We start from the raw sequence: 24,884 nt of genomic DNA, 5'->3' as shown, positions 1-24,884 counted from the left end.
TTGCCCTCCTTCCAGCTGAGAAAAGTAAAAATAAACTGCTCTCTCGCAGCAAAGCTAAAAAGCTTTCATTGCCATGGTCTGATTCTCTGGCTTTATGTGTGAAAATGAATCCTCCACAACTGTTATATAAGTGGGAAACGTGTCACATGTCACTTCTTAGTAAGTTAGTGCCATAGAAAGGGTTTAACATTATCACACTTTGACAGCTGGTATCTTAATTTCTTTGGTATTGTTGGGAATCTAATATGTGGTGCAATAAAATGTAGAAAAGAAAAGAGATTTAAATGAAAAAATGTATGAATTGGTGTTGTTGACCTTGGTTTATCTGTTGTTATCAAGCATCAAAACATATTGTTATTCAGAAACATTTTACACACTACGTAATTTCTTTACTGATTAAGTAGCCCTAAACTTTCATTTCTCAGTGGTTGAACACTCTCACACATTTACTGGTGCTTTTATTACAAAGAATATAAATTATAATTACTAGAGGCTCTCTGCCTCTCTCTCCAAAGTTAGCAGCAAACCAAGTCATGTGTTCCTTTCTTGACTAGTGTTGATATGGGGAAACATTTTCTTAGGCAGCTTTACACAAAGACCTTAATCAGAGAACAAACACTTTACAGACACACACATCTTTGAAAGACAAGAGAAATGTGACAACAAATGTCCAGGTTTAGTCACTTTCAGTTTGCATTTTAACACGTCTGATCATGCAGATTGTGGTTTACCGTTTAATCTGTCTCTGCTGGGGTTGCAACTTCCTCTCTAACCCTCATGTTCTGCTAACTACCTCGTTCATGTCTCAAGAACGCAAGTGATTGCATATTTAGAGTTCTCAATGTATATAATTTATGGCTCACTTGAAATGTTCATGAAGTGTAGCGTTGAGAAAACTTGGTCAAGTGAAAGGGCCTGAAATGAACGAAACATGCCAACATGGCGTGCGGGGACCACAGGGCAAACGCCCAGCACTCACAGTACTCACATAATGAATCAAGCCATTTTAGTTTCATTTCCCATTCAGCTATCACGCAATGTAAGCAGTAACTACCCAGATTAGTTTGCTTCCAATTACATCTTTGAATTATAAACATACTTGGGTGAGCGTATAGGAAACAATAATAAAAATAGCCATTTTGAATACTCTCTAGGAAACACATAAGGGTAAAGCAGCATTAAATATTTAAAAATGTCCTTTTCCTCTCGTTGACTTTGCTGCGACTGTCACTCCTCCCACATTAGTCCTCTCTCGCTCTCGTGTGGAGTGAGGTGTTTTTCACAAATATGTTATGTTCATAAATGAGAGAGAATGATACAGAATTAGACGCAAATTATTCTTCACTACAGAACATTTTATAATGAACGTTCCTCAAAGTGGCTTGGTTTGGAAGAGAAAAAGTATTTATTTATAAACTCTGAGAAGCCTTTACTTTGTCTAAAATAATTGTTCAAGTCTTCTCTTTCTACCTCACATTGAGACAGTCGCATCATAATCACTTCAAATGGAACATTTCTGGCATTGGTTCTTTAATTTTCATTTTTGTGATATATTACATCACATAACAATGTCATTATCAAAAGGAATGTGGGAATACTTTCACCAAAATAATTTGTGAGTTTAAGGCAAAAAGGCCCTAGTTTTTTGTTTCTGTTCTTAATGACAGTACAGATACTCACTTGACTGAATAGTTTCCCCGCTCATATCTGTTCTAATCTATTTATTTTATTTTGTCAAGAACAGTGTGGAACAATTCGTTTGTACGATGTGTCACACCCAATCCTACGCTGATTGTTGATGGTTAATTTGAACAGTGATGGCTTTTTTCATTCAGATGAACCTTTTCATGACTTTATTAACCAGGATGTGTTGATTGTTTATTTATCCTTGTTCCGCTTTCTTTTCACAGCTATGTAAAAAACAGCAAGAAGAGGAAGATAATACACAACAGCATTATATCGACAGTATATTTCAGCTTGTTTTCAAACTGTTAAATGAAAAAGTACTTTAACATTGGTATGCACGTTTTAGATTCAAGCTAGCAAGCAATTCGGTGTTAGCCATTAGAATTGACCATTGTTGTTGAGATTTACAAACAAATAAAGTATGCTAGTGACAGTAAGGAAGGAAAGAGGTTATCTAGTGATTTGTTGCCAATTGCATTTTTCCGAGAGAATGAGTACTTGTACTACTTCTCTTATGACTATAAGCCCAATGTAACTTAAATATTAGACATCCTCTACCTATTTTAGTTTTTCAATTTAGGTTGCAACTTACACATTTTCCATATAGATTATTGTGTCGATGATGATCTCGATTAATTGATTAAAATGGCCATGACCAATTATCTTGCCCTTTGATTGTATTATTTATCCGACCAAGAGTTAAAAAACAAAGAACAAGTAGCCAATCCTTGAAACTGTAACAGACACAAAGTTGCCAATTTTTGCTTGAAAATTGACTGATTAATCCAGTCTACATATTTTATCATCGTATGATTTTAACATCTCAAAATGAACTATGACACAAAGACTTTTAGAATAATGCTAAACATAAATATTGTCATACAAATATCAATAACAGAAATGAGAAATCTCTAAAAGTCTTACCTTATGCCTGCACTTGAGCACCACTCCATATGCTCCTGGAAAAAAGAGAAAAAGAAACAAACATAGTTGAGAATTCTGGCTAAACAACAGTTAGTAGGTGAGGTGGACGCACTCTCCCACACACTCTACACACACACGCATATGCCCATACCTTTGACAACACACACACACACACACACACACACACACACACACACACACACACACACACACACACACACACACACACACACACACACACACACACACACACACACACACACACACACACACACACACACACACACACACACACACACACACACACACACACACACACACACACACACACCTGTATTTCACTAAGAGGTCAGGTCTATGTTGGGCCTGTGTTTCAGGCGTGTAAGACAGACTTGCATTGGTTGTAAGTACATTTTCTTTGCAAACTGCTTTTGTTTCCATTCAAATCACACACAAAACATAATGAGGTCCAGTCTCAGTTGTAGCTGTTTCAGTTTAAATGTTTAATTTAACCGGGGACCAAGGCGAGAAACAACTAATTGTCCTACATGTTTACACCAACAGTGATGACATAAAAGTAAAGTGCAGTTACATTTTTCAGGAGACTACATTCTTTGTATTATGAGAAATAATTGCCTCCTTTAATTGCAGCTCTCATGTGTCATACTTTTTGATTAATGTATCCTGACAAGCACTGTTGTAGATCGCAGTTAGTGAGAATTATCTACAGAACAATAAACACTTGGTTACTCTGACTTCTCACATTAAAGTAAAGCCAGGGATACATGTCAGCCTGACTCACTGAAATAAGCTAAGATGAAATCATTCCTGCGTGGTTTAATGTGTCAAGGTCTTATACTACTACTCAATCATCATTGGCAGAAAGATTTGTTGTTTTCTCATTTATCTACCAATTACCAATTTGGTTACTCAAGCAAATTTGACCTTTTTTGTTATTCTGCAAAACACAGAAGCACACATTTACAGAAACATACAACGCAAACCATCTGGGGTTATGCTCATGACCTCTGCACTTTCATATGTTTTCCTGAGAGTGTAAAAGTTAATAAAGGTCTGGTCTCTCATCAAAGAAACTCAGAACAGCATAGTGGTGAGTGATGACTTTGTTACCACACTGATACAATTGTCTAACAAGACAACAGCATCCATGCATTATCAGCAAATTAATCAAGAGACAGTGAAGCTTCTTAGTCAAATCTGCTAAGATATAAAGCAGGGAAAAATAGAAATAAGGCCCTGGTAAATATAAGCCTGTTTCCGATAGCCTGGTTCTATCAGCAGTCCAGGAAAAATAATGGCTTGGGAAAATATTTGAGAAAATGTAGCAAACAACTTATTAATTCTGTCATTGCCCTTGTGAGGTCATACATGGTTATACCACTCTATGATAAACGTCTGCAACCTTTCAGGCCACAAACTTCAATAATATCCCTCAGAATTGTGATAAAATGATCAGGACATGCCGGAGATATAACATCTGACAACTGTGATGTGCAGGTTTCAACTATACAATGCAAACTGAAACAACCCCACACCCAAATCCCCATTAAAGCGGACACCGTGGATATATGACCTCATCTGATCACCAGCCTCAGAGTTGAAGGTTAACAACGCACATTCTCCTCACGTTCCACAAACATGCAGTCAAATCTGCTGTGTAAAAAACACCCACCTTCTCCCACAATGCCAAGGACTTCAAACTTATTCATCACATCACCGAGGGTGGGGGCTCCTCTAGCAGGTGAAATAAGCTGCTCTGGGTTTTAGCGCGGAGAATCCTGCTTTGACCGGCGGCTGAAGGGGTGAACTGTAGAGTCCATGAGAAACGACGTCTGACCACACCCCATCTTCACAAATTATTCTATGGCTCTCTTCCTCAGTCTATATCTGGCTTTTGAATGTCAGGGTTCTTTTATTTATGGATCTGATTCAAGTCGTTTCAGTTGTCTCCCTTTATTCCTTGTTGTCCTTCTCGCATTTATATCCAAACCTCCACACGGTCGTACCTGCAGGACATGAAACAAAACAGAGAAGCAAGGTGTTAATAAGATATGCTGTCGAAGGGTCACTCCAAGGTCCAACTTCCCAACATGCTTTGCACTGGCAGTAGCATGCTGCTGGTATTCCTGGCACAGATGGTGCCTATGTAGGGCATGTGCATGTACAAAAAGGCAGCATTTCCTTGAGGACACATTTAAATCATGGATGACTCAAGTATGATTTCCACACAGTCATTCTCTCCCATCAGCCACACATTCTTTCTGCAGGATTCTGCGAGGGGGACAGTCTGGAGAAAATGCTTTGCACAGGTCTAACTTTGAAGTTTACTGTTGGTCAATTGGACCACAACCCAGCAGACCCCCAGAGGATGAATCAAACAGGTGATCCCCCAATCCCTCAACAACTATTGGCTGGATGTCAGCAACATTTGGTATGGATAGGATGATAAGTCCTAAGGAAGTGCCTATAGCTTGCCACCGTTTTGGCACAATTCTTGGTACAAATATACTGTAAAGGTTTTTATAAAGATCCTAATAATTTAGTCAAACTGACGTTTCCTCTGCAGGTGAATGCTTGTGTTTTTTATAGAGATGTCTCAACAATGTAATCGATTGGCATGATATTTGGACCAGACATTCACGTTCCCGTACAATGAATTTCAATTATTTCTGTGATCCTGTGGTTTATGACCAAATAGCTGGAAATATAGTAACAACATATAATGTAGTTACATTATATGTCCACAGTACTATACAGCTGTACAGTGTTATGCTGATCAGCAAATGATAGCATGCTAACACACTAAACTAAAATGGTTAACATGGTAACATAACACCTGCTAAGCATGAGAATGTAAGCTTTGTCATTGTTGTGAGCATGTATGCAGGTTGAAAGAGCTTCCATCTCTTTGGTTTGTATGGACCCTACCTGCAAAACTAAGGATATTCCCATCATCCTAAAGTGCCTTTGATGTTTAACCCAATGTATAATTGCATTTGAGATGTTGAACAAAATGTGTAAAATATAGGATTACTTAACATTCTCACTATTTAGATTCTTCCTTAGTGCTAATATTTAGCCGGTACTTTGCTTTTCCCTTGTTTTCCAAGATAATGTTCTACATTTATACACACTCAAAGATGAAGTGTTCTGGATTAGGAAAAGAAAAAGGCTCAGAACAATTATATCCTAAGACTAAGATCTCCTCCTGTCACACATCCAAAAACTGGCCACAATTATTAAATGCCTCTTTTGTAATGTGAATGTTGTTGGACTGGACCCATCAAAGCTTCTCGCAGTAGCAGTCCAACTTCATTTGTTTAACACTTGATATATTCAGCAGTGCAAAAACACTTTAATGTTGATTTGGCTCATGTGCCTGTGTGGGCGTTTTCTATGCAGTGTACACTCCACACAGCCTTTCCAGGGGAAGTGATAAGGTGGATGATGAGGCCATCAATGGTTCGTCTTTAAGGATATGGTGCTGCCTCTGGGGAGTCATTAGATATATACTGTCTGTATCACTCCTGAATGGGCATACACCCCAAAACCCTGCAACTAGAGCAGCCTATAAGCATTATATCCAGTAGAGGCAAATCTTCCTAAAAAATGGGTTTAGCACACAGTCGGTTTATTGATAAACTGCTGCTTCTCCTTGCAGCCATCAGGCAGACAGTTGGTAAATGGAAATACCGTGAAAACGTCAAGAAAGTGCAGAACATATTGATAGTCTGGACTGAAACATTAATCTCGCAAACACACGCCTGTTGATGTGTTCATGCAAAGAAAATCACGGGAATTACTGAGTTTGAGATTGTGAATTTAATGGGCTTGTGCGTGCTCCCGCGTGCACGAGAGAGAATGTGTGTGCGTGCGTGTGTGTGAGGTGAGAGAGAGAGGATAGTAATGCTGCTCTCTCTGCATCGAAACTGCGTCTCTCTCCTCGCTGCGTTGCGGAGCGCACCACCATTCCGTCGCTGTCCACGCGTTTCTCAGCCTACACAGCAACCAGTGCATATATTATAAGGTAGTTCACGGACCATGTTCACGACAGTGTTGCACAACAGAACCCGCAAATAGCGTTTACCCATAAAGCCCTAATTAGACATAAATTCACGCACAAAAATCCATGGCAGCCCGTCCATCATTAAACCAATGAAGACATGTTTACCTGCAGATTTGATGTGAGAAAGCTCAATCTGTGGAGCACACAGCATCATGCCCATGGAGATGATGATGTGGGAAGACGAAGAAACATCATGTGGAGCGACAGGGGGTGAGGGGGGTGAAAAAGCCCGGGCCTGTGCGTCGTGACACGATCAAATATCCTACTCACTCAATCTCCGGATGGGTACGAGAACAAATCTGCAGCCATATCGCCGATGACAGGGTATCCATGTACCGTCAACAGTTCCTCAGAGGCTCCGTGTTCATAGTCTCCGTATCAGCTGGTTATAGCAGCAAAATCGTCATTCCTCTGAGCGACGCTGCGGACAGCCAATAGGAAAGAGGACTGCTGCGCGTTCCAACAGTGGCTTCACATAGTGAGAGCTGTGATAAAATAAAACTTTGGAATGAAAATGCAATCCATCTCCTCATTTGGTAAATCTTTAAATATGCCTGATATGAATCACCCTCTAATACCCAGATTCCACACTGTCTGTGTCTGACAGTGCTGTTGCATCCCCCCTTTTGGTCAAACCATGTTGTGACACTGATTAAAAATCTTCCTGCAGCACGCCCTCACTCTCTCCCACCTACACCTCCCCTTCATTACTGCACTAATTGGTGAAATCAGTGTGAATTCACTCACTTGGTCAGTCTGTTTCGTAATAAGCAGGTGATATATATTTGTACATTAAATGCTGCAAAAATACCTCCTAGCCATCTGTTCGGTTTTTGACCTCCACACCATCCTTTTGGCTCACTGTTGTCACTGCAACAACTGTATCAACATTATTGTGTTTAAAGCAGATTGTTTTTATATAGCAAATTATTCTCTGACAAAAACATAATAGTTTTTTCTTGCTATCCAGCCAATTTATACCACAATGTAAATGCATACTTCATAATTCATCATTAATACCTAAACCAACCAATACCCTTCTTATCATGTATAATGATTAATGTTATTGAATGATGGTATTGCTGAAGCATTAACATAAACAATTAGCTTTCAGATTAATGTTGAGGTAATATTGTCTCGAATGCAGTGGGGATAATGTCGCCTATTTGAGTAAAGTAAGATAAGTATACATTATTTAGGTTTTCACAAGTGACCTGTGAGGGGACAGTGACTCATCATTACTGTGTTGTAATATTGTCAAATATAAAGAGACATTTGGTATTACAGTGCAAAGCTGTAATTATAAAATGTGCAACATTTGGTCGTTTCGTAGCCAAATAAAAACATTTTCTCACCTCAATTTGTGGCACATTTGTTATTTGAGATAAAACTATTTTAATATTTAGAGATCAAGAATTGAAACAAGTATTTCACATTTTGTCAGTGACATTTTCACAAATGGAACATTTGGAAGACATTTTTCATTTTGCACTTAAAAGCAATTAAACATATGTATTGTTGTTTTGAGTAACTTAGTACATTTAATCAAGTCCTGTACTAATAAAAAAAGGTATTTGTACTTAATGTATGCATTTCAGAGGGGAAATACTGAAGTTTTTTTATCTGAGCTTGAAAGATGTTTTTTTTCTAACTGCCTTTACATAGATATACTGTAAGTCTACTTTAGAAATCATAAGATTATAAATATGCACAACATAAAGATTCACTCATAAATAATGCAGCAGACTACTACAATACAAAGTTAATATATTAACAGATTAAAGGTAGGTAATTCACTTCAGAAACACTTTTTGTTATATTCCATGGAATGCTCTTAACATCCCGATAGCAATGACTAGGCTATATTAAATGCTTTGACAATAAATACATACAAAAATGTCATCTGTGGAAGCCGGAGCGCTTTAAAAAGCACGACCAATTATTTTAGCTGGCCCGGCTAAAATAACTGGATGGCCTACCTGCCTGTCAGCCTTCCATCTCGTGCCCTCATTGGTCATGTGCGCATTCGTGTGTGTTGGAGGAGGAGCTCTGTAAGAAGGAAGGGGCAGATTTTTTTCGGTTGCGTACTTTCAAATTCTAGCACACTCGAGCTGGTTTCTCCATTCTTACCCTACCTTTAAATTATGCATCAGCTTATAAAGTAGAAGAACCCCATCAGCTGTTTAGTCTAAATGCAAGAATATTAATACAAACCTGAGAATAGTTGTTAACAAGCATTTTGGATAATGAGTACTTTTACTTTAGGTACAATTTGCTTGTAATATTTTGTGTTAGTAAAGATATTGCTATACTTTTGCAAGTGTTATTCTTTTTACTCTGTTGTGTTAAAAGGATGTAAAAAAGGATGTAGGTTATTTCAACTTTAATAATCATTCAATGTCCTTTTATTGGGCTAGGCTAGTTCATATTGTTATTACAAACACTTAATGTACTAATGTGGTTTGGAAAATATGTATTTTTTTTCTCATTTTCATTCAGTGTTTTTTTCTTATTTAGCAGTCACTCCCTCAGGTCTGACCTTCCGGTGTCTGCAGTTATATTAACCTGTGGCATTTTCACCACCCTCTCCTGCATTAAAACAGAGAAAACCCCAATAAATGTTAATGTTTTCGTTTCCAAACGACATGCAGTTTATTATAACAAGCAAACATTAAACAATATCTGTTTCAATAAAACGACTAATTGTCTGTTTCTTTTTTTTTTCCTTTTTTTTTTTTTTTAAAACATCCAGTGGAAAATATGAATTACAGCACTGCGTGGTGGACATGCGCGGAGCTGCAGCGGATATGGCGGCTTGCATCTGATAGAAAGTGAGGAATCTCCCATCAAAATCCAAAAAGGTTGGTACGGCTGCTGTCTCATTATTACTCTGATGTGCTGCCAGTGACGGGTTTGAAGGGATAAGCGGTCATGTTAGCTGCTGTTTGTCCCTGCACTGACTAAGACAGCGTGTAGCCTACTGTTTTCTGTTCAGGCGGACAGCTCGCTGCGTTCAGGAGCTACGTTGAACTCTGCAGATTCCCCTTTTGCTTTTTGTTTACTGGATTCCTGAAGAGGGTTACACTTCAACCCAAAACACGTTTACGATCTTCCAGCCTTATAATGTTCCTATCACGCTCCGTTTTGTAACGAAACGTTAGCGGTGTTTAGCCCATAGACTGTATGGTTTAGCCCTGTATAATGACCACTGTCCCGCCCACAAACTGGGACCATAACGCAAAAGAAAATGCGTCACATGCGTTTCTTCAAATCTAATTTCTTCTTCTGCTGATTCAGTGTTTCCCCTCCGAACCTGCATCATGCAAATGAAAAAGATGTGTGCTTTTCATCAACCACACGTTCAATCTTAAGTCACAGAGATGGGACCTAAATGTTGGTATCAGGAAAACTGTTTTTATGAAAAACATTCTGAAATGAAAGTTTTTTTGGATATGAAACCATGTTTTAAGTTACCTCCCTGGAGGTGACGGCATGCAGCGGGTCACACGCCTCCCGGCGGTAATGTGATCCTCCCCACACTGAGCCGCCTGACAGAAACACCAGGCCAACATGCTTAGTCTGGCGGTTGGTCTTGTTGTCAACAAATAAATACAAATAAAGTCACAGGCTTTTGTCCCTTCTAGCACCACAGAAGGATGTGCTACAGGGTAAATATACGTACTTTGACTTTGTATTGGTTAATCAATCAGCTTTATTAAGTTAATAGAATAATTTAGTCAAGTAATTGTGTTAAAGCAAGAATGTCAAATATCACCTATAGTTTCTGCAAAGCTTTTCTCAATTATAATTTTTTTTATTATAACACGTTACCAAAAACATGACGTTTATTGTTACCTAAAATAAACAAATGCAGAAAACAAATAGAGGCTAGAACCAGCAATTACAGTATGTGGCACTTTTATGATTAATTATTATCTTTAAATAGTACTTTTATATATATATATATCACTTGATTTAACAATTAAATTAAATATAAATATATATATATAACTAGTGGATAGCCAAACCTTTAATTGTTAAATCAAGTGATTTTTTCTTCCATAGATTGACTGCTTTTCTTTGTCTTGTGGGAATGTATTTGGGCTTTGAACTTCCAACTACTTCCACTTAAATTCAATTGTGGGTGATACACCAGGCCAACTTGTACATTTCTCTGAAACCTCTCACATGTCTGAATTTCTTTTGTTTTAAATTAACTATCATAAGAACAAAACATCTTGAGTGTAAAGTTTTGAGTATAACGATTTGTGCATTTCTTTTATCACATGAGAAAAACCACCATAAGTCACACTGTGACAGCTCCTCATGTCAAGGAAAAGTTATGACCCCTCCTGAAACCAGATCTCAGGGTAATTTTTCAGATCTTCTCACTGTTCAGGTTCGTGAACATTACTCTAATCCTAGATAAGTGGATGCCTTAGTGCAAATGGGGGTTGTAAAATGAAGTGCTTCCTGGTCTGATGGGTGTTTTGTGTCAGACTCTTGAGCAAGAGAGGCAGAGCAGAGCAAATACTGAAGCAGGCTGCAGCTGAGTGAAGAGCAGAGTTGGAATCCTTTTCATGTCGCTCCGCAGACGTCCCGCATCCACACGTCTTAATGGCTTTTTATGGCAGCTTGGAATCTTTATGGCTCCTTCTGGCTCAATGGGATTCGCTGCAGAGACAGAAGGGTCTTCAGAGGGAGGGACAGACACAATGCATTGCAGATGCTGACATTTTTAAACCAGGAAAAGGAGACATTTTCTGGCTTCTGGAGCGAATGTAACCTCTGCATTTCTGGATTACAGTGTATCACAACATTTTTTGATGCTTTAATACCGTGGATTATTTTCATTCTTCAGCTATCACTATGTACAGCATTTCCAGGGAGTGGGAGTATGTTCAGAGTTTTTGTGAACCTACATGTTTGGGCCAAATTTTCAGCATTGATCGTGTGGTAACTATTTTATTTTATTAATATTATGTAACCTGCATCAGGAGTAAAGGTTAGTCCTGAAGCAAAACTTGAAACGCAGAGACCTTTGACACATTTCAAATCGACATGAGTGAACATGTTGTTGGTAGGGTTTATGCAGTGTCATAATTATTTGTTCGGCAAAATGAATAGGATTAAATGTTGTTATTGGAATGTAATGCATCCTTAGAGACTCAAATATTATCTGTTTTAATCCAATTTGATTATGACATTATTTAGTTTTTCTGTTCCTCAAACCAACTTGTTTACCATGACCTTTATGCCTTTATTTGTCTCCAATGTGTCAAAGGTACATTAAGGGGCAAACATAAAAGACTGAAGCCTTAATTGAAAAAAACAACTAAAGGTTTCCCTGAAGTTTGTGTCATGGTGCATAAACACTTGTCCATGTTTAGTTTTACCAGAGAGGCAAATCAGAAATGTATTTTAGAACATTAGGTACTTTTTCACCCAACATACACATAGGATCCGATGCAAAGTCAGTGCAAAGGGAAAGGATTGTTGCACATTAGTTTCAAATCTGTTAATGTTGATGCGGATGTGAATCAAAGATGTGTATTTACTATTTAAACAATATATCTAAACATACTGTCATCTTTTTACTTGAAATGCTGTTCAATATCACATGAAACCCTTCCCTCCTGTTCTGTGTCTGTGCAGGTAGCAGCCTGTCTGACTTCAGCTCCCCTGCAGCGGCACGTTTAACTGGTCATCATGGGCCGAACGCCACACAGAGGTAGGCCTTCACAGTGCTGACTGAACAAATGTACTAGACTTCAACACCAGTTTGATCATAAAATAAACACAGAAGGATCAAAAATACTCACTAACCAGAGTTCCCGTTAGAATATTTTTTTGCCGGTCAACATGTCCGTTAAAGTTGAAATCTTCCGGACAAAATTAGATAAGTGCCGGTTAAAGGTCTTCTTTGTTATTTATTGAGCTTTAAAACAAATTGATATGATTCGACATTAAACAAACTAATTATAGTAGATTAACTACATTATTCAAAAGTGTACAGTAATTTACAAAAACGCGGGAATAATAAACGGAGCGCTCTCTCCTTCTCCTGACAGCCCGTCAGTATCATGCAGCTCGCGGATCCAGTAATGAGTGACCCGACAGTAAAACTAAACATATCTATAACTAGTTTAGGTAGTTTGAGAGGTAATTAAAATAGCTACGTGTGATTTTCTAACCTGAAGTGTGTTTTGCTCTGCTCGCCGCTGCAGGGGATCATGCAGAGCTGCGTGTCGACTCGTCAGCAGCAGCCGATCTCTCTCTCCTGTCAGATTAGACTTTACTCGCATTTATGTCCATATCGATCAGATCTAGCTAGTTCTAGCTAATGATATGACTACCTGCTTGTTAAAAGACACCTAAACAATAAGCGTCGCTATGCAACCGGATGAGGCCACAAAGTATAGCGCAGCATTATGCATTTGTTTACATGCCCACCGGAACCCCGAGGCATTACCAACAGATCAACGCACAATCAACCCATACAGGACATCTCTTTCTCCACATTAAGTGTTAGACATTAGAATTGACAATTTTTGTCTGTCACATACTCTTTTGTCTGTCACATACTATTCTTGTCTGTCACATAAGTGGCGCAACTGATGCGGTATTGCGCTAAGGGAAAATTATTTTGACCGGACATTTTGACCGGAGAGATTTAGATTTGCCGGACTTCAGCATATTTTACCGGTCATTGTCCGGTAATTACCGGCTAACGGGAACTCTGTCACTAACGCTTTCCAACCACATCATTCTCAGAACTATTCCCATAGCAGGTTTTATGCCTTCATTCTCACAGTAATTACAGTCTGTATGTCAGCAGCTCCCACATTCTGATGAGCAGTTCAATCATCTTTTGATTTCAGATCAGAAAGAGGAGAAAGAGAGACGCAGCAGCATCACAGCAGGATCTCCCCTCGACAAATCTAATGGTTGGCAACTCTGATCTCTGGCTTCTTTCTGTTCATAGTTAATCCTTTCATTAACCCTCTAAAACTTTCAGATAATAGCTTTTGTAATCCAGCCACTTCGGTTCCAATACGAGCACTAACCTATGTTTATTATCTTTTATCAGTACATTTCTGGTGTGGGTAAATAAGATATTTTAATCTATATGTTAAACTCTATTTTAAGAAGGTTTTTCCAGTTTTCCCAGATTTTCCCAAACATTTTCAAACAAGTTTTGTTTGAGTATTTCTCTTCAGCTTCCTGGCTGGTGCAGATTTAGCAACTAAGGTATAAACAAGTAAACATGGTTCTATTTCTTCCCTACTGACCACCAGAGGCGGTGCTTTAGCACTGGATATGTCCATCGCACGCATGCAGAGTTCGAGTACCAATAACAACAAAGTCACCTGTGACCCACGTGACACCGGCTACATAGGCCGGCGTCATCAGAGGATCTGTTCCTTTTCATCTTCTCGCTGCGCGAGAGTACCGGTTTGAACGTTTGATCTGAGGGATTTCTCTGCATACAGCTGGCCGCGTGCAGCTTCGCGACTGACAGTCGGAGCTACGGGTTGTTAACGCGTCCTCCAGGAGCTGTGGCCGGCTGTGCGCTGTGCAGAGCCTCGACGGACGAGAGGGGTCTGCCTGCAGGCCTCCACTCTCAGGACAGTTCCGGTGTAGGCTCCACTGTCAGGACACCTCCACTCTCAGTACAGGAAGTGACGATTCTGACGAACACGTTTTTTTCCCCGCTCCCCGAAGGACTCGTCTGATGGAAGTTTTCAAATCACAATGGAGACTCATCACGGAGGTGATGAGTCCGCTCACCATGCACTTTGGGTCGGCCTTGGTCAAGCCCTTTTGACACCCCAAGCCTGGTTCTCGTAAAAGTTGACTTAGCCATTTTTCGCTCAAATGACACCATGGAGGAATGTAACGGGAGTTGACAGGGGACTCTGCCCGCCTCACAAGTGCCTATATACATTTTTCTTTTTTTGGCTATTTCACCCGGTTCCTTCTACCGGGGACACTGCCCGGTCTCCCCCCACGGCCTGTGTCCAGCCCCCCCCCCCCCCCCCCCCCCCCCCCCCCCCCCCCCCCCCCCCCCCCCCCCCCACTCATCCATATATTAACAGATTTGACCATTTTTGTTGCATATTTCTCCTCTCCTCTCACTGATCGAATGGCAAACGCGACCCACCATCGGAGGGCCTCCACCGGCCCGGCCTAGTGCCGGTGCTCTGGCGGTCGGTTCCTCCGAACTGCGGGTTCGACTCTGATGGCCGGGAGGGTGTGCTGCGTTGGGGTGGGGGACTTCCCCCACTCTGCGTGCCTCTTCCTTCCCGGGCCGGCCGATATGAAGCGTGACCAAGACGCACCGTCTGACTCAGGGGTCCCACCACGGGTCCCGCAGCGAGGTGGAGGTTCCCGGCTGGAACCTCCCCACCTCCGCCGCCACCTGTCTAGCGGGTGTAACTAAAATACAAGATGTCGTTATTTATATATATAAATATATATAGATGTATATATATATAGATATAATAAGTGTCAGTGCGATTTTATTTTGTATTAGCGTGCATTTCCTGTTCGGAAAGTGGTGCTGTACTGAGAGTAAACAATACAAGGTGTCCCTATTTTTATATACATATATATATATATATATATATATATATATATATATATATATATATATATATATATATATATATATATATATATATATATATATATATATATATATATATATATATATATACATATACATATACATATACATATACATATGTATATAATAAGTGTCAGTACGATTTTATTTTGTATTTGCGTGCAATTCCTGTTCGGAAAGTGGCGCTGTACTGATAGTGGCGATTTTATTTTAGCGTGCATGCACTTCCTGTCCTGAGAGTGGAGGTGTCTTCAGAGTGGAGGTGTCCTGAGACTGGCGCCTGCAGGCAGGCTCCCATGCAACGGACAGGTTTGTGTCAACTTGTTGTTGGTGATGGTTGTGTCCCCGCACCCTCTCCCAGCTAAGTTGTCCTGATTGCTGTCTTGTTTATTGTTTGGCTTAGACTTTCTGGTGACGACAGTGTTCCCGCTTCCTCTCCCATAAAGTTGCCCTTATTATGCTCTTTGGAAAGTTCTGCTTGTGGCGTTGTGCCCGAGCTATCATTAGCATTTTGAGTTCCCAGCTTTAGCTGCATCACTACAGTTACTACTGTAACTACGGTTCTAAGCCGTGTAAGTACTGGCCATAGTTACTACTGTAACTACGGTTCTATGCTGTGTAAGTACTGGCCATAGTTACTACTGTAACTACGGTTCAAAGCCGTGTAAGTACTGGCCATAGTTACTACTGTAACTACGGTTCTAAGCCGTGTAAGTACTGGCCATAGTTACTACTGTAGCTACGGTTCTATGCCGTGTAAGTACTGGCCATAGTTACTACTGTAACTACGGTTCTAAGCCGTGTAAGTACTGGCCATAGTTACTACTGTAACTACGGTTCTAAGCCGTGTAAGTACTGGCCATGGTTACTACTGTAACTACGGCACTGTGCTGTTCTCTTCTTTAGAAGCTAGTTATCTGGTCTTAAACATTTGTGTTATTTGACTTGATCTCGCTTGATTGTTAGCAGCAGCCGCTTGGCTAATGCCTTGCATGTACTGTTAAGCTTAATTATTTAACTCAGCTGGTGAAGGCAGTGCTCTCGCTCCCGCTCCAGGGGCCTCATTTATAAAGGGATATACGCTCAAAAAATGGCGTACGCCAGTTTCTACGCAATGTTTGCGATTTATAAAATACTAAGTTGACGGGAAAATGTGCAGTCCTCCACGCAAACTCTAACCCATGCGTACGCACTAAGCACAACAACGGGAGAGACGAGAAACTGCGACACCGTTGGCAGAAGGAAGAATGGAGAGAAATATGTGGAAATAAATCAAATGTTACCTCTCATTTATCATATATGAATAATTCATTTTCAAACATTGATTAAAGCCAATCTTAAAATGATTAAACAAACGCCTGTTTGAGACTCCTCAGTGCACACAAAAACATAACTTGGAGAAATAAATAAATACGGATATGTTATTTAAAACCACCTCGAATATGTTGTGTTCATGTTATGAAATGTTTTCTCATAAATGATGCGGTAAGCAGGAGGACAGAATTACGTCTAAACTGACGCCGTTTTGCATTTCTATAGGTTGTAGATACGAGCATGGTTTTATATACTATCACGTTTAATCGTGTTTTATGCCGTTTGCCAAGACTTGATAAGTCGCTCGTAAAACACAGGAGGTATGGAAACTAAGCACACCATATGTGGTAAATTGTACAGCTAATATAACACAACACATTAGTTGTATTTCCTTTAACTGGTGGATTATGGATATATAGTTGCTGATCGACAGCTGGAACACAAACCACCAAATACAACAAAATAATTCAGATCCAGTCGTCATGACTCCACTCCGGAGGGATTCCCCGATCATTTCTTACAGTTTCTCATCAAGGGGGTGTCTCCTGTCCCCGGGACAAACACACTGCCTGAGGAAGGTTATGTGTATTTTTTTTGTCATTAACTTTTTTCGGACCACTTATTTATTTATTTTGGTGACGATCCGACCTCCATGCTGCTACTCTGGTTCAACTGCATCCACCAAACAATATGATTTATCTCGACTTCCCCAAAATAACCACAATCTGACACGGTGCGAGATGTCTTTTTTTAGCTGTTCGGTCGTAATTTCCTGCAATCTTCTTCATGCAGTCAGTCAAAAATGAATGAATGAATGGGCGTTTCTTTGACTATTTATAGGCAAATATGGGCGTTACGTGAAGCCTGTAAAAGCTGCGCCGCATTTCGAGTCGATTGTGATTTATAAAGGGAAACAGGCGTAGGAAGTGCCGGTACGCACTTCCCTCGCCGGTACGCAATGTTTTGTGAATCGGAAAATGTCGGAACATTTATGTACCTATTTTTTTGCTTTGTACTATGTAAGCAACCTTCTCACGTCAATCCTACGCAAGGCGTTATAAATGAGGCCCCAGGTAACGTATTGTTTTGATTGTTAGCAGCAGCCGCTTGGCTAACATCTTGCATGTTTTGTTAAAGCTTCTTTATTTAAACTCAGCTGGTGAAGGCAGTGCTCTCGCCCTCGGGCCCTGTAATGTATTGCTCTGATTGTTATCAGTGGCCGCTTGGCTAACATCTGGCGTGTTCTGTTGAGCTTCATTGTTTAACTCATTCAGTGAAGGCAGGGTTTTTTGCCCCCACTCCTGGTAGACGTGCTGCTTGATTCTTAGCTGCAGCCGTCTGGCTAAACTGCCCCGTTAAGCTTCTTTATTTAATCCAGCTAGGTGAAGGCAGTGCTCTCGCTCTCGCTCTCGCTCCCTCTGCTAGTAACGTGGGTGTAGGACATTCACATCCCTCTCTGTGTTCGGCGAGTAGGAGCATTGCTCTACTCTTTCCGTTCAGCAGGTAGCTGGTGAAGGCTGTGTTCTCACACCCGCTCCCGGGTACGCTGCACCTGGCATCCGTTATGAACTCAACCAGTGAAGGCAGTGTTCTCGCCCCCGCTCCTGGTAGAGGTGTTGCTTGATTCTAGCAGTAGCCGCCCGGCTGTCCTGTTAAACTTCTTTATTTAATCCAGCTAGGTGAAGGCTAGGGATGTCCCGATCACCTTTTTTTGCTCCCGATCCGATTCCGATCATTTGATTTTGACAATCTGCCGATACCGATTTTTCCCGATCCGATCTTTATGCATTAAGAGAAAAAAAAGGTAACCGATAACGGCTGGTCATCCAACGCGATGAATTCAGCTATCTTGGCTGTTATTTTTTTGGCCTTTTCACCGTTCTGGGGCAGTTTCTCTTTCCTTTTAAAAGTCTCTGAAAGTGTCGGTTGTTTCAGTGCCGTTACCTGAGTGGCCGCTGTGTACTCGTCGTGTTGTTGTTGGTGTTTATTAGATTGGTCGCGTTGAACGTAGCTCTGTTCTTTCCACCACGCGGAACCTCCGCCTTGCAAACATTGCATCTGGCTGTTACACTGCCTTCGCTTTCAATTTTATAATACTTCCAAACTCCTGACATTTTCTCTGTCCCGACTCCCGAGGCACCAGCTGAACGTAGCCTCTTGTTAGCTTACTGCTACTATTAGACACTGCGCCCTGCCCACTCTGTTGCCAGATTTGAGAGAAATAAGCAACCAGGTCTATGAAAACAAGCCCAAAAGAAGCAACACATACATGATGTTGTGTAATTTTAAACCAAAACTAAGGCCTCAGGATGACTTTAAGACGTGAACATGGTCATTTTTGTTTTGTAACATTAAATAAAATTATAAAAATATTTTATATTTATAAAAAAAAAAAAAAAAAAAAAATCCAGATCCCCGATTTTTTTCTCCCAATTCCGATCTTTTGAAAATCACGTGATCGGCTCCGATCCCCGATAACGTGATCGGATCGGGACATCTCTAGTGAAGGCAGTGCTCTCGCTCCCTCTGCCGGTAACGTGGGTGTAGTTACATCCGTCTTTGTGTTCGGCAAGTAGGATCATTGCTCTACTCTTTCCGTTCAGCAGGTAGCTGGGGAAGGCTGTGTTCTCGCACCCGCTCCCGGCTACACTGCATCCGGCTACCTACAGAATGGCTCATTCATGTAGCGCCTGGATGGCTGCTCTTGAGCCTGAGGACGGCCATGACCGCTGACCCCCTCTGCCTTGGCCTCGAGCATTTGAGGGAGGGTCTGACGCAAAGCGCCTGCATGAGCTGTAGCTTCATGCCTCGGGCGCTCAGAGATGGCACCTCTCCTCGTCACAACTTCCTCCAGCTCAGTCTGGCCGTTCCCGGCGACATGATGGAGTGATGGCTATGGGTTGACTAGAAACAGGCTGTCCTCTAAGGTGGATCGGTTAGCTGCCGTCATGGAGCAGACGAAGTTGCTCCTGTTGGCCCTTCAGCCAGGGGCCGGTGTGGGGGCTACTAGCTTGCCGCCTGGCCCTCCTTCGGTTGCCACACCTCTGCTTGAGGATGCCATGTCGCTAGCGGCTTCGGCTAAACCTCTTCTATGGACGGGGACCCGCTCACCCCCGAGGAGGCTTCCCACTCCTCTGCTCAGAGCTCTCTGCAGGGCACGGAGGACGCCTCCATGGCGGCCATTATTCGTGCGGCCCTGGTACGCTTGCAGCTTCAGGTTCCGCAGGCCGACTCGGCTCAGGCTAGCGCCTTCTTCAGGCATAACCCTGCCCCTGTCACTCCCACTGTTCCTCCTTCAGAGGAGTACCTGAGGGAGCTCCATGCATGCTGGAGAGACACCAGGGCCCTCTCCCACTCTGCTGCCATGCAGGATCCGGCGAGGGTGGGGCTGGGTCGCTTGCCATCCATTGAGCCTGCCATCGCCTCCCCGATTCTGGCTCCTGATGCCAGGTGCCCTCGGTCTCAGTGCAGGGTCACAGACGAGCTGCTATGTAAGGCCTACGACACAGCGGCACGCACGGGTCGTAACAGGAACTCCCTCTCCCATCTGATGCTGGCTGTCTCTACCTCTCTGCAGCAGGCTCCGGCTGAGCCTTCTTTGCTGGGCCTCAGTGATGCATCACTGTAAGCCTTTGCCCTAATGTCTAGGGAATTGGGACGAGTTATGTCCTTATTGGTGCAGACTCGTCGCCAGGTTTGGCCTGCTCAGTCACCACTGTCTGAGACATGTCCTCCGTAGTGTGCCAGTCGAGCCAGGGTAGCTGTTTGGGGCAGCTGCCCTGTAGGCACTGGAGCGTGCTGCCTAAGCTAGGCGGACCAGGCAGCCGATGACAGGCCCCGAGACTCTCTGGGCCGGTCGTCGGCTGCTTTCCCAGCAGCAGCTCAGTTACTGGGCTGTCTGTACTTCCGGCCCTTGGGTGGTTTTCACCTTAACCCAGGGGTACGAACCGCAGTTCCGGCCCCTAGCCTTCGGCCGGGCCAAAATGACAGTCGTCAGCAATCCGGCAGAGGCCCTAGCTCTGGCCCAAGAGTTGTCCGTCCTCTTGGCCAAGGACGCAATCGAGCCAGTAGACCCTCTGCTCAGCCCAGGGGGTTCTACTCGGCGTACTTTCTCGTGAGCAAGAAAGTCGGCGGATTTCACCTGATCTTGGACCTCAGAGGAATCAACAGATTCCTGAAGGTGCTGCCATTCCATATGCTGACCACAGTACAGCACAGGGGGAGTGGTTCGCAACCGTGGACTTGAGGGATGCCTACTTCCACGTTGGCCGGGCAAGATGGTGCCTTATATTCAGTTCCTCCGGCCCTTGGGCAGACTGACGGCTGCCTCGGCCGTTGGGCCCTTAGGCCCGCTGTCGTTGCGCCCCATGCAGATGTGGCTGAACAGCCTTCACTTGGACGCCAAGTGGCACAGGCACAGGAAAGTCAGGGTGTCGTAGTGTTGCCTCCACTCTCTGTCACGCTGGAGGGGCAGGGCCTATCTCCTGATGGGCGTGCCCATGGGCGTCATCCCATCCCGCCAGGAGACCGTCACCGTAGGTGCATGTCTCTCAGGGTGGGGTGCAGTGCGGCAGGGCAGGACTGTTCAGGGTCAGTGGTCTGCCCAGGAGGGTGCACGCCATGTCAACGTGCTAGAGCTTCGGGCTGTGCAGCTTGCACTCACGCACTTTCTACCCCAACTGGGGGGCAAGCATGTGCTTGTTCCTTGGGACAGCATGTACACTTTTGCCCAGACAGCAGTCCCTCCTAGATAGTGGACGTTCTCACTCCACTCTGAGAGTTTATGTGGCTGCTATTTCTGCCCGACATGTTCGTGTCGACTGCGCCATGGCGGGGTGCCACAGGTCGGTGTCCCTCTTCCTGAGAGGGGCTTTACGGCAGCGTCCCCCTAGCACCCCGAGGGCTCCGGCTTGGGACCTGCCCCTGCTGCCGGATGCCCTATCATCTCCTCCCTTCGAGCCCCTGGCTCAGGTGGGGCTTAGGTGGCTGCCCACGAAGGCAGCATTTCTGCTTGCCATAGCCTCAGGGAAGCGAGTTGGGGAGTTGCATGTCCTCTCCGTAAGCGATACATGCCCGAGGTGGGACTCTCAGGTGTTGCCCTTTGGGCAAATGTGGCATTCCTGCCCAAGGTGCTTCCACAAACCCACTTCAATCAGCCTGCCCAGCTGTTACGCTTTGACATTCAGGAGAACGGCACGTCGAAGTTGCTGCGCCCTGTGGGTGCCCAAAGGGCGTATATCGAGGCTACTGCCTGTAGCCGGCAGTCGGAGCAGCTCTTCGTTTGCCATGGCGGCACTAAAGGAGGTTGTGCCCTCTAACCAGCGGCTGCCCCACTGGGTTGTCGATACCATCTCACATGCCTATGGGGCCAGTGGCCGCCCCCCTGCCATCAGGGCTGAGATGCCACTCTACAAGGAGCATCTCAACATATTGGGCTGCACTGAGAGTGGTGCCCCTGGAGACCATCTGCGCTGCGGCGTCATGGGCGTCTTCTGGCACATTCTCCAGTTTTTATCGGGTTAATGCCGCCACTCCCCATTCTTTGGGCGTGGTCCGCTGCTTCCAGTAGTGAGCAAGGGCTTGGATTATTCGTGACATGGTTGGTATAAGTCATCCAGTGCTAAAGCACCACCTCTGGCGGTCAGTAGGGATGAAATAGAACGATAGTTACGGCTGTAACTACGGTTCTATGAGTCCCGGATGACCGCCAGAGTATCCTGTCACTCAGAATTCTTGTGTGCTCGCGAGAAGATTCTGGGAACAGATCCTCTGATGACGCCGGCCTATGTAGCCGGTGTCACGTGGGTCACAGGTGACTTTGTTGTTATTGGTACTCGAACTGCGCATGCATGCGATGGACATATCCAGTGCTAAAGCACCGCCACTGGCAGTCATCCGGGACTCATAGAACCGTAGTTACAGCCGTAACTATCGTTGTTTTGCTCTCTAACTGCAACTCATTACTTCCAAACTATCAGTTGAATAATGCTAAGTGTAGTTCAATATTATGTGTTTTTTATAGCATGTGTCCTTAGTAATACAAACATTGGGTCAGATTTGAAGTTGATTGGTCACATTGCATGGAAGCTATTGAAAAAAAAAGAAACAATATGTTCGATTTTATAAAAAACTCTATTATATTACTGTTATATTAAAATTCATTTTTTCAGGATGCACTCTGCACCAACTCTTTTAATAATCTTATTATGTTGTTTTTCACCTAGAGCACATAAATACTTATATCTTAGGTAAATGTTTAACCTCGTTTTACCTGTCTATTTCTGTGTATGTGAGCAATACACAGAGCAACCCAAAAAACTCAATGATATTTTTTGTATGTGTACTCATACTTGAACAAGTAAAGCAGTTTCTGATCTTATAATAATCATCCGTTTGTTTTTTATGCTAGAATCATTCAGATGGGAAGACTATCTGAGAGAAACGTCCTCGACTGCAGCGTCACCGACTTGCTTCAAACAGGTTAGCTGCTTTCTTATTATCATTGCATTTAAAGGGTCCAATGTTATGCATACCCCTTGTTGTTTTCTTTAAATGTTTGTATCTTAAAAATTGTTAAATACAGTCTGCTATAACTCAGGAAAAGCATGCCATTTTTTAGTTTTTAAATTAGGGTTGTTTGGTTATAATGTGTTGTTTGAGGTATATTCTCTATTCATCTCACTGTTAACAAAGACCAAGAGCAAAATAAAACCAAAATAAAACCTAACAATTGTCTGTGGAATACTGAGTATTTTTCCGTGCCATAGAGCTCCATTCTTTTCCAAAAAAAAGATTAAAAACACATCCCCTTGTTGTAGTGAGTGATAAGTTTCTTTATTACGATGAACATGAGCGGTAAAATAAACCGCTGCTGGCTGAAAACAGTCCAAATCAAAGAGTTTATTTAATACTGCTACTGCACCAGCTTTTAAAGGAAAACAATTTAGTTTTTGTGACACATTTTTTAAGATTTACATTAATTTTTTTCAGTAGGAAGAAATTGGCTGAGTAGGCTACATTAGACGATAAATATCGGCAGCTTTATTCTCTATTTACTGTAAATACATATGAAGTCGCAGTATGCACAATATTACAACGTAGACTGTGTTTACTGTGTTTTTCAAATAAATCACAATTTATTAATTGGAGTATAATTAGATGTGTAATCAAGAAATATGTGTCCTCACAAAACATGATAGTGACTGAAGGTCCTTGTGTCCCTCTGCAGTCCAGAATCCCCCCCTCTAATGACTTTAAAGCGGGAATGAAGCTTGAGGCACGGGACCCTCGCAACTCTAACTCTGTGTGCATAGCAACGGTAATGGGCATGATGGGCACTCGCCTACGCCTGCGTCTGGATGGAAGTGACAACACCAACGACTTCTGGAGACTGGTTGATTCGTTAGACATCCAGCCAATAGGAACCTGTGAGAGGACCGGAGACATGCTGCAGCCACCGCTGGGTGAGTGTCTTTAAACATAGATACTTGAGGGTATGCAGGTGATGTCGTGATGCTTTCGGAATGACATCGTTTTTTGTTTATTTTCAAAAGGTATTGTAGCTGCCTTTACACATTGTTAACTGTTGCATGCAGAGTGTATACAATATGGACATTCTACTACAGACAAGCATGTTGACCTGTAAACTTCAATCGCAACCGGAGGCAGAAAGACATCCAGGTGTATTTGGCATACTGCATTTGACATCAGAATCAGAGATACTTTATCCATTCCACAGCCAGGACATTTTCATTGCTACATTTTTTGTCTTGGGATATACTCAGTATGCACTTTCTTGTATGCTGAGCGTTTAAACTGGGAAGTTTACCTGATAAACAGATTCACTATCCTCTCTTTTCAAACATACAAATTGGGCCAATGGCGTCACGTGACGGACCCGGAAGTTGTAATTCCACTGTTTAGCCACTGTGAAAATTGGTTAAAAGCAGTTAATTTACAAAAAGAAAATGTGTAACCAAAAAAATGGATTGTCAGAAACGACATTTAACTAAAAGAAACACAATGTTGCTCTATTATGACTCGCAAGCTTCACTGCTAAGAAAAAGTCCCTGATTGTCAAGTTTTCACCACAGGTACAGATGAAGTTAGTTTCAGGTTGTATATCCGGATCATGGATGTATAATAAGAACTGGATACAGCGTGGGAGGCGGGGCCTCGTTCATTCCAATGAGAGTTGCTCATTGGCGCATGAAGACAAAATGGCCCAACTTTTTGAGAGAGCAA

General features: G+C 42.6%; 2 protein-coding genes across 5 annotated transcripts in view; one reads left to right on the top strand and one right to left on the bottom strand.

The window, feature by feature from the left end:
* cdkl5 (cyclin-dependent kinase-like 5) overlaps nucleotides 1-8,715 on the bottom strand; it is a 31,591-nt gene extending 22,876 nt beyond the window's left edge. The window contains exons 1-4 of the mRNA XM_034117056.1: nucleotides 8,677-8,715; nucleotides 6,803-7,182; nucleotides 4,304-4,637; nucleotides 2,611-2,645 (exon numbers count right to left, since the gene is read on the bottom strand). Of these exons, the coding sequence (XP_033972947.1) occupies nucleotides 2,611-2,645; nucleotides 4,304-4,340 (72 nt within the window). The 5' untranslated portion in view covers nucleotides 4,341-4,637; nucleotides 6,803-7,182; nucleotides 8,677-8,715. The remainder of the gene's footprint in view (nucleotides 1-2,610; nucleotides 2,646-4,303; nucleotides 4,638-6,802; nucleotides 7,183-8,676) is intronic.
* A 743-nt stretch (nucleotides 8,716-9,458) lies between these two features.
* The window catches only part of scml2 (Scm polycomb group protein like 2), a 45,970-nt gene continuing 30,544 nt past the window's right edge, over nucleotides 9,459-24,884 (top strand). Inside the window, exons 1-5 of one of the 4 annotated variants that reach the window (XM_034116616.1) lie at nucleotides 9,459-9,558; nucleotides 12,353-12,428; nucleotides 13,579-13,644; nucleotides 23,050-23,120; nucleotides 23,869-24,103. In XM_034116616.1, the coding sequence (XP_033972507.1) occupies nucleotides 12,407-12,428; nucleotides 13,579-13,644; nucleotides 23,050-23,120; nucleotides 23,869-24,103 (394 nt within the window). In that variant the 5' untranslated portion in view covers nucleotides 9,459-9,558; nucleotides 12,353-12,406. Of the gene's footprint in view, nucleotides 9,559-10,275; nucleotides 10,366-11,230; nucleotides 11,654-12,352; nucleotides 12,429-13,578; nucleotides 13,645-23,049; nucleotides 23,121-23,868; nucleotides 24,104-24,884 lie in introns of those variants that run through there. The other 3 variants (XM_034116620.1, XM_034116619.1, XM_034116618.1) reach the window with 3 other exon arrangements.

The sequence above is a fragment of the Trematomus bernacchii genome, unplaced genomic scaffold (assembly GCF_902827165.1).
Source record: "Trematomus bernacchii unplaced genomic scaffold, fTreBer1.1, whole genome shotgun sequence".
In the NCBI taxonomy this organism is placed as follows: Eukaryota; Metazoa; Chordata; class Actinopteri; order Perciformes; family Nototheniidae; genus Trematomus; species Trematomus bernacchii.
Note: the sequence above shows the minus strand (reverse complement) of the source record. Positions and strands in the feature narration are given on the sequence as shown.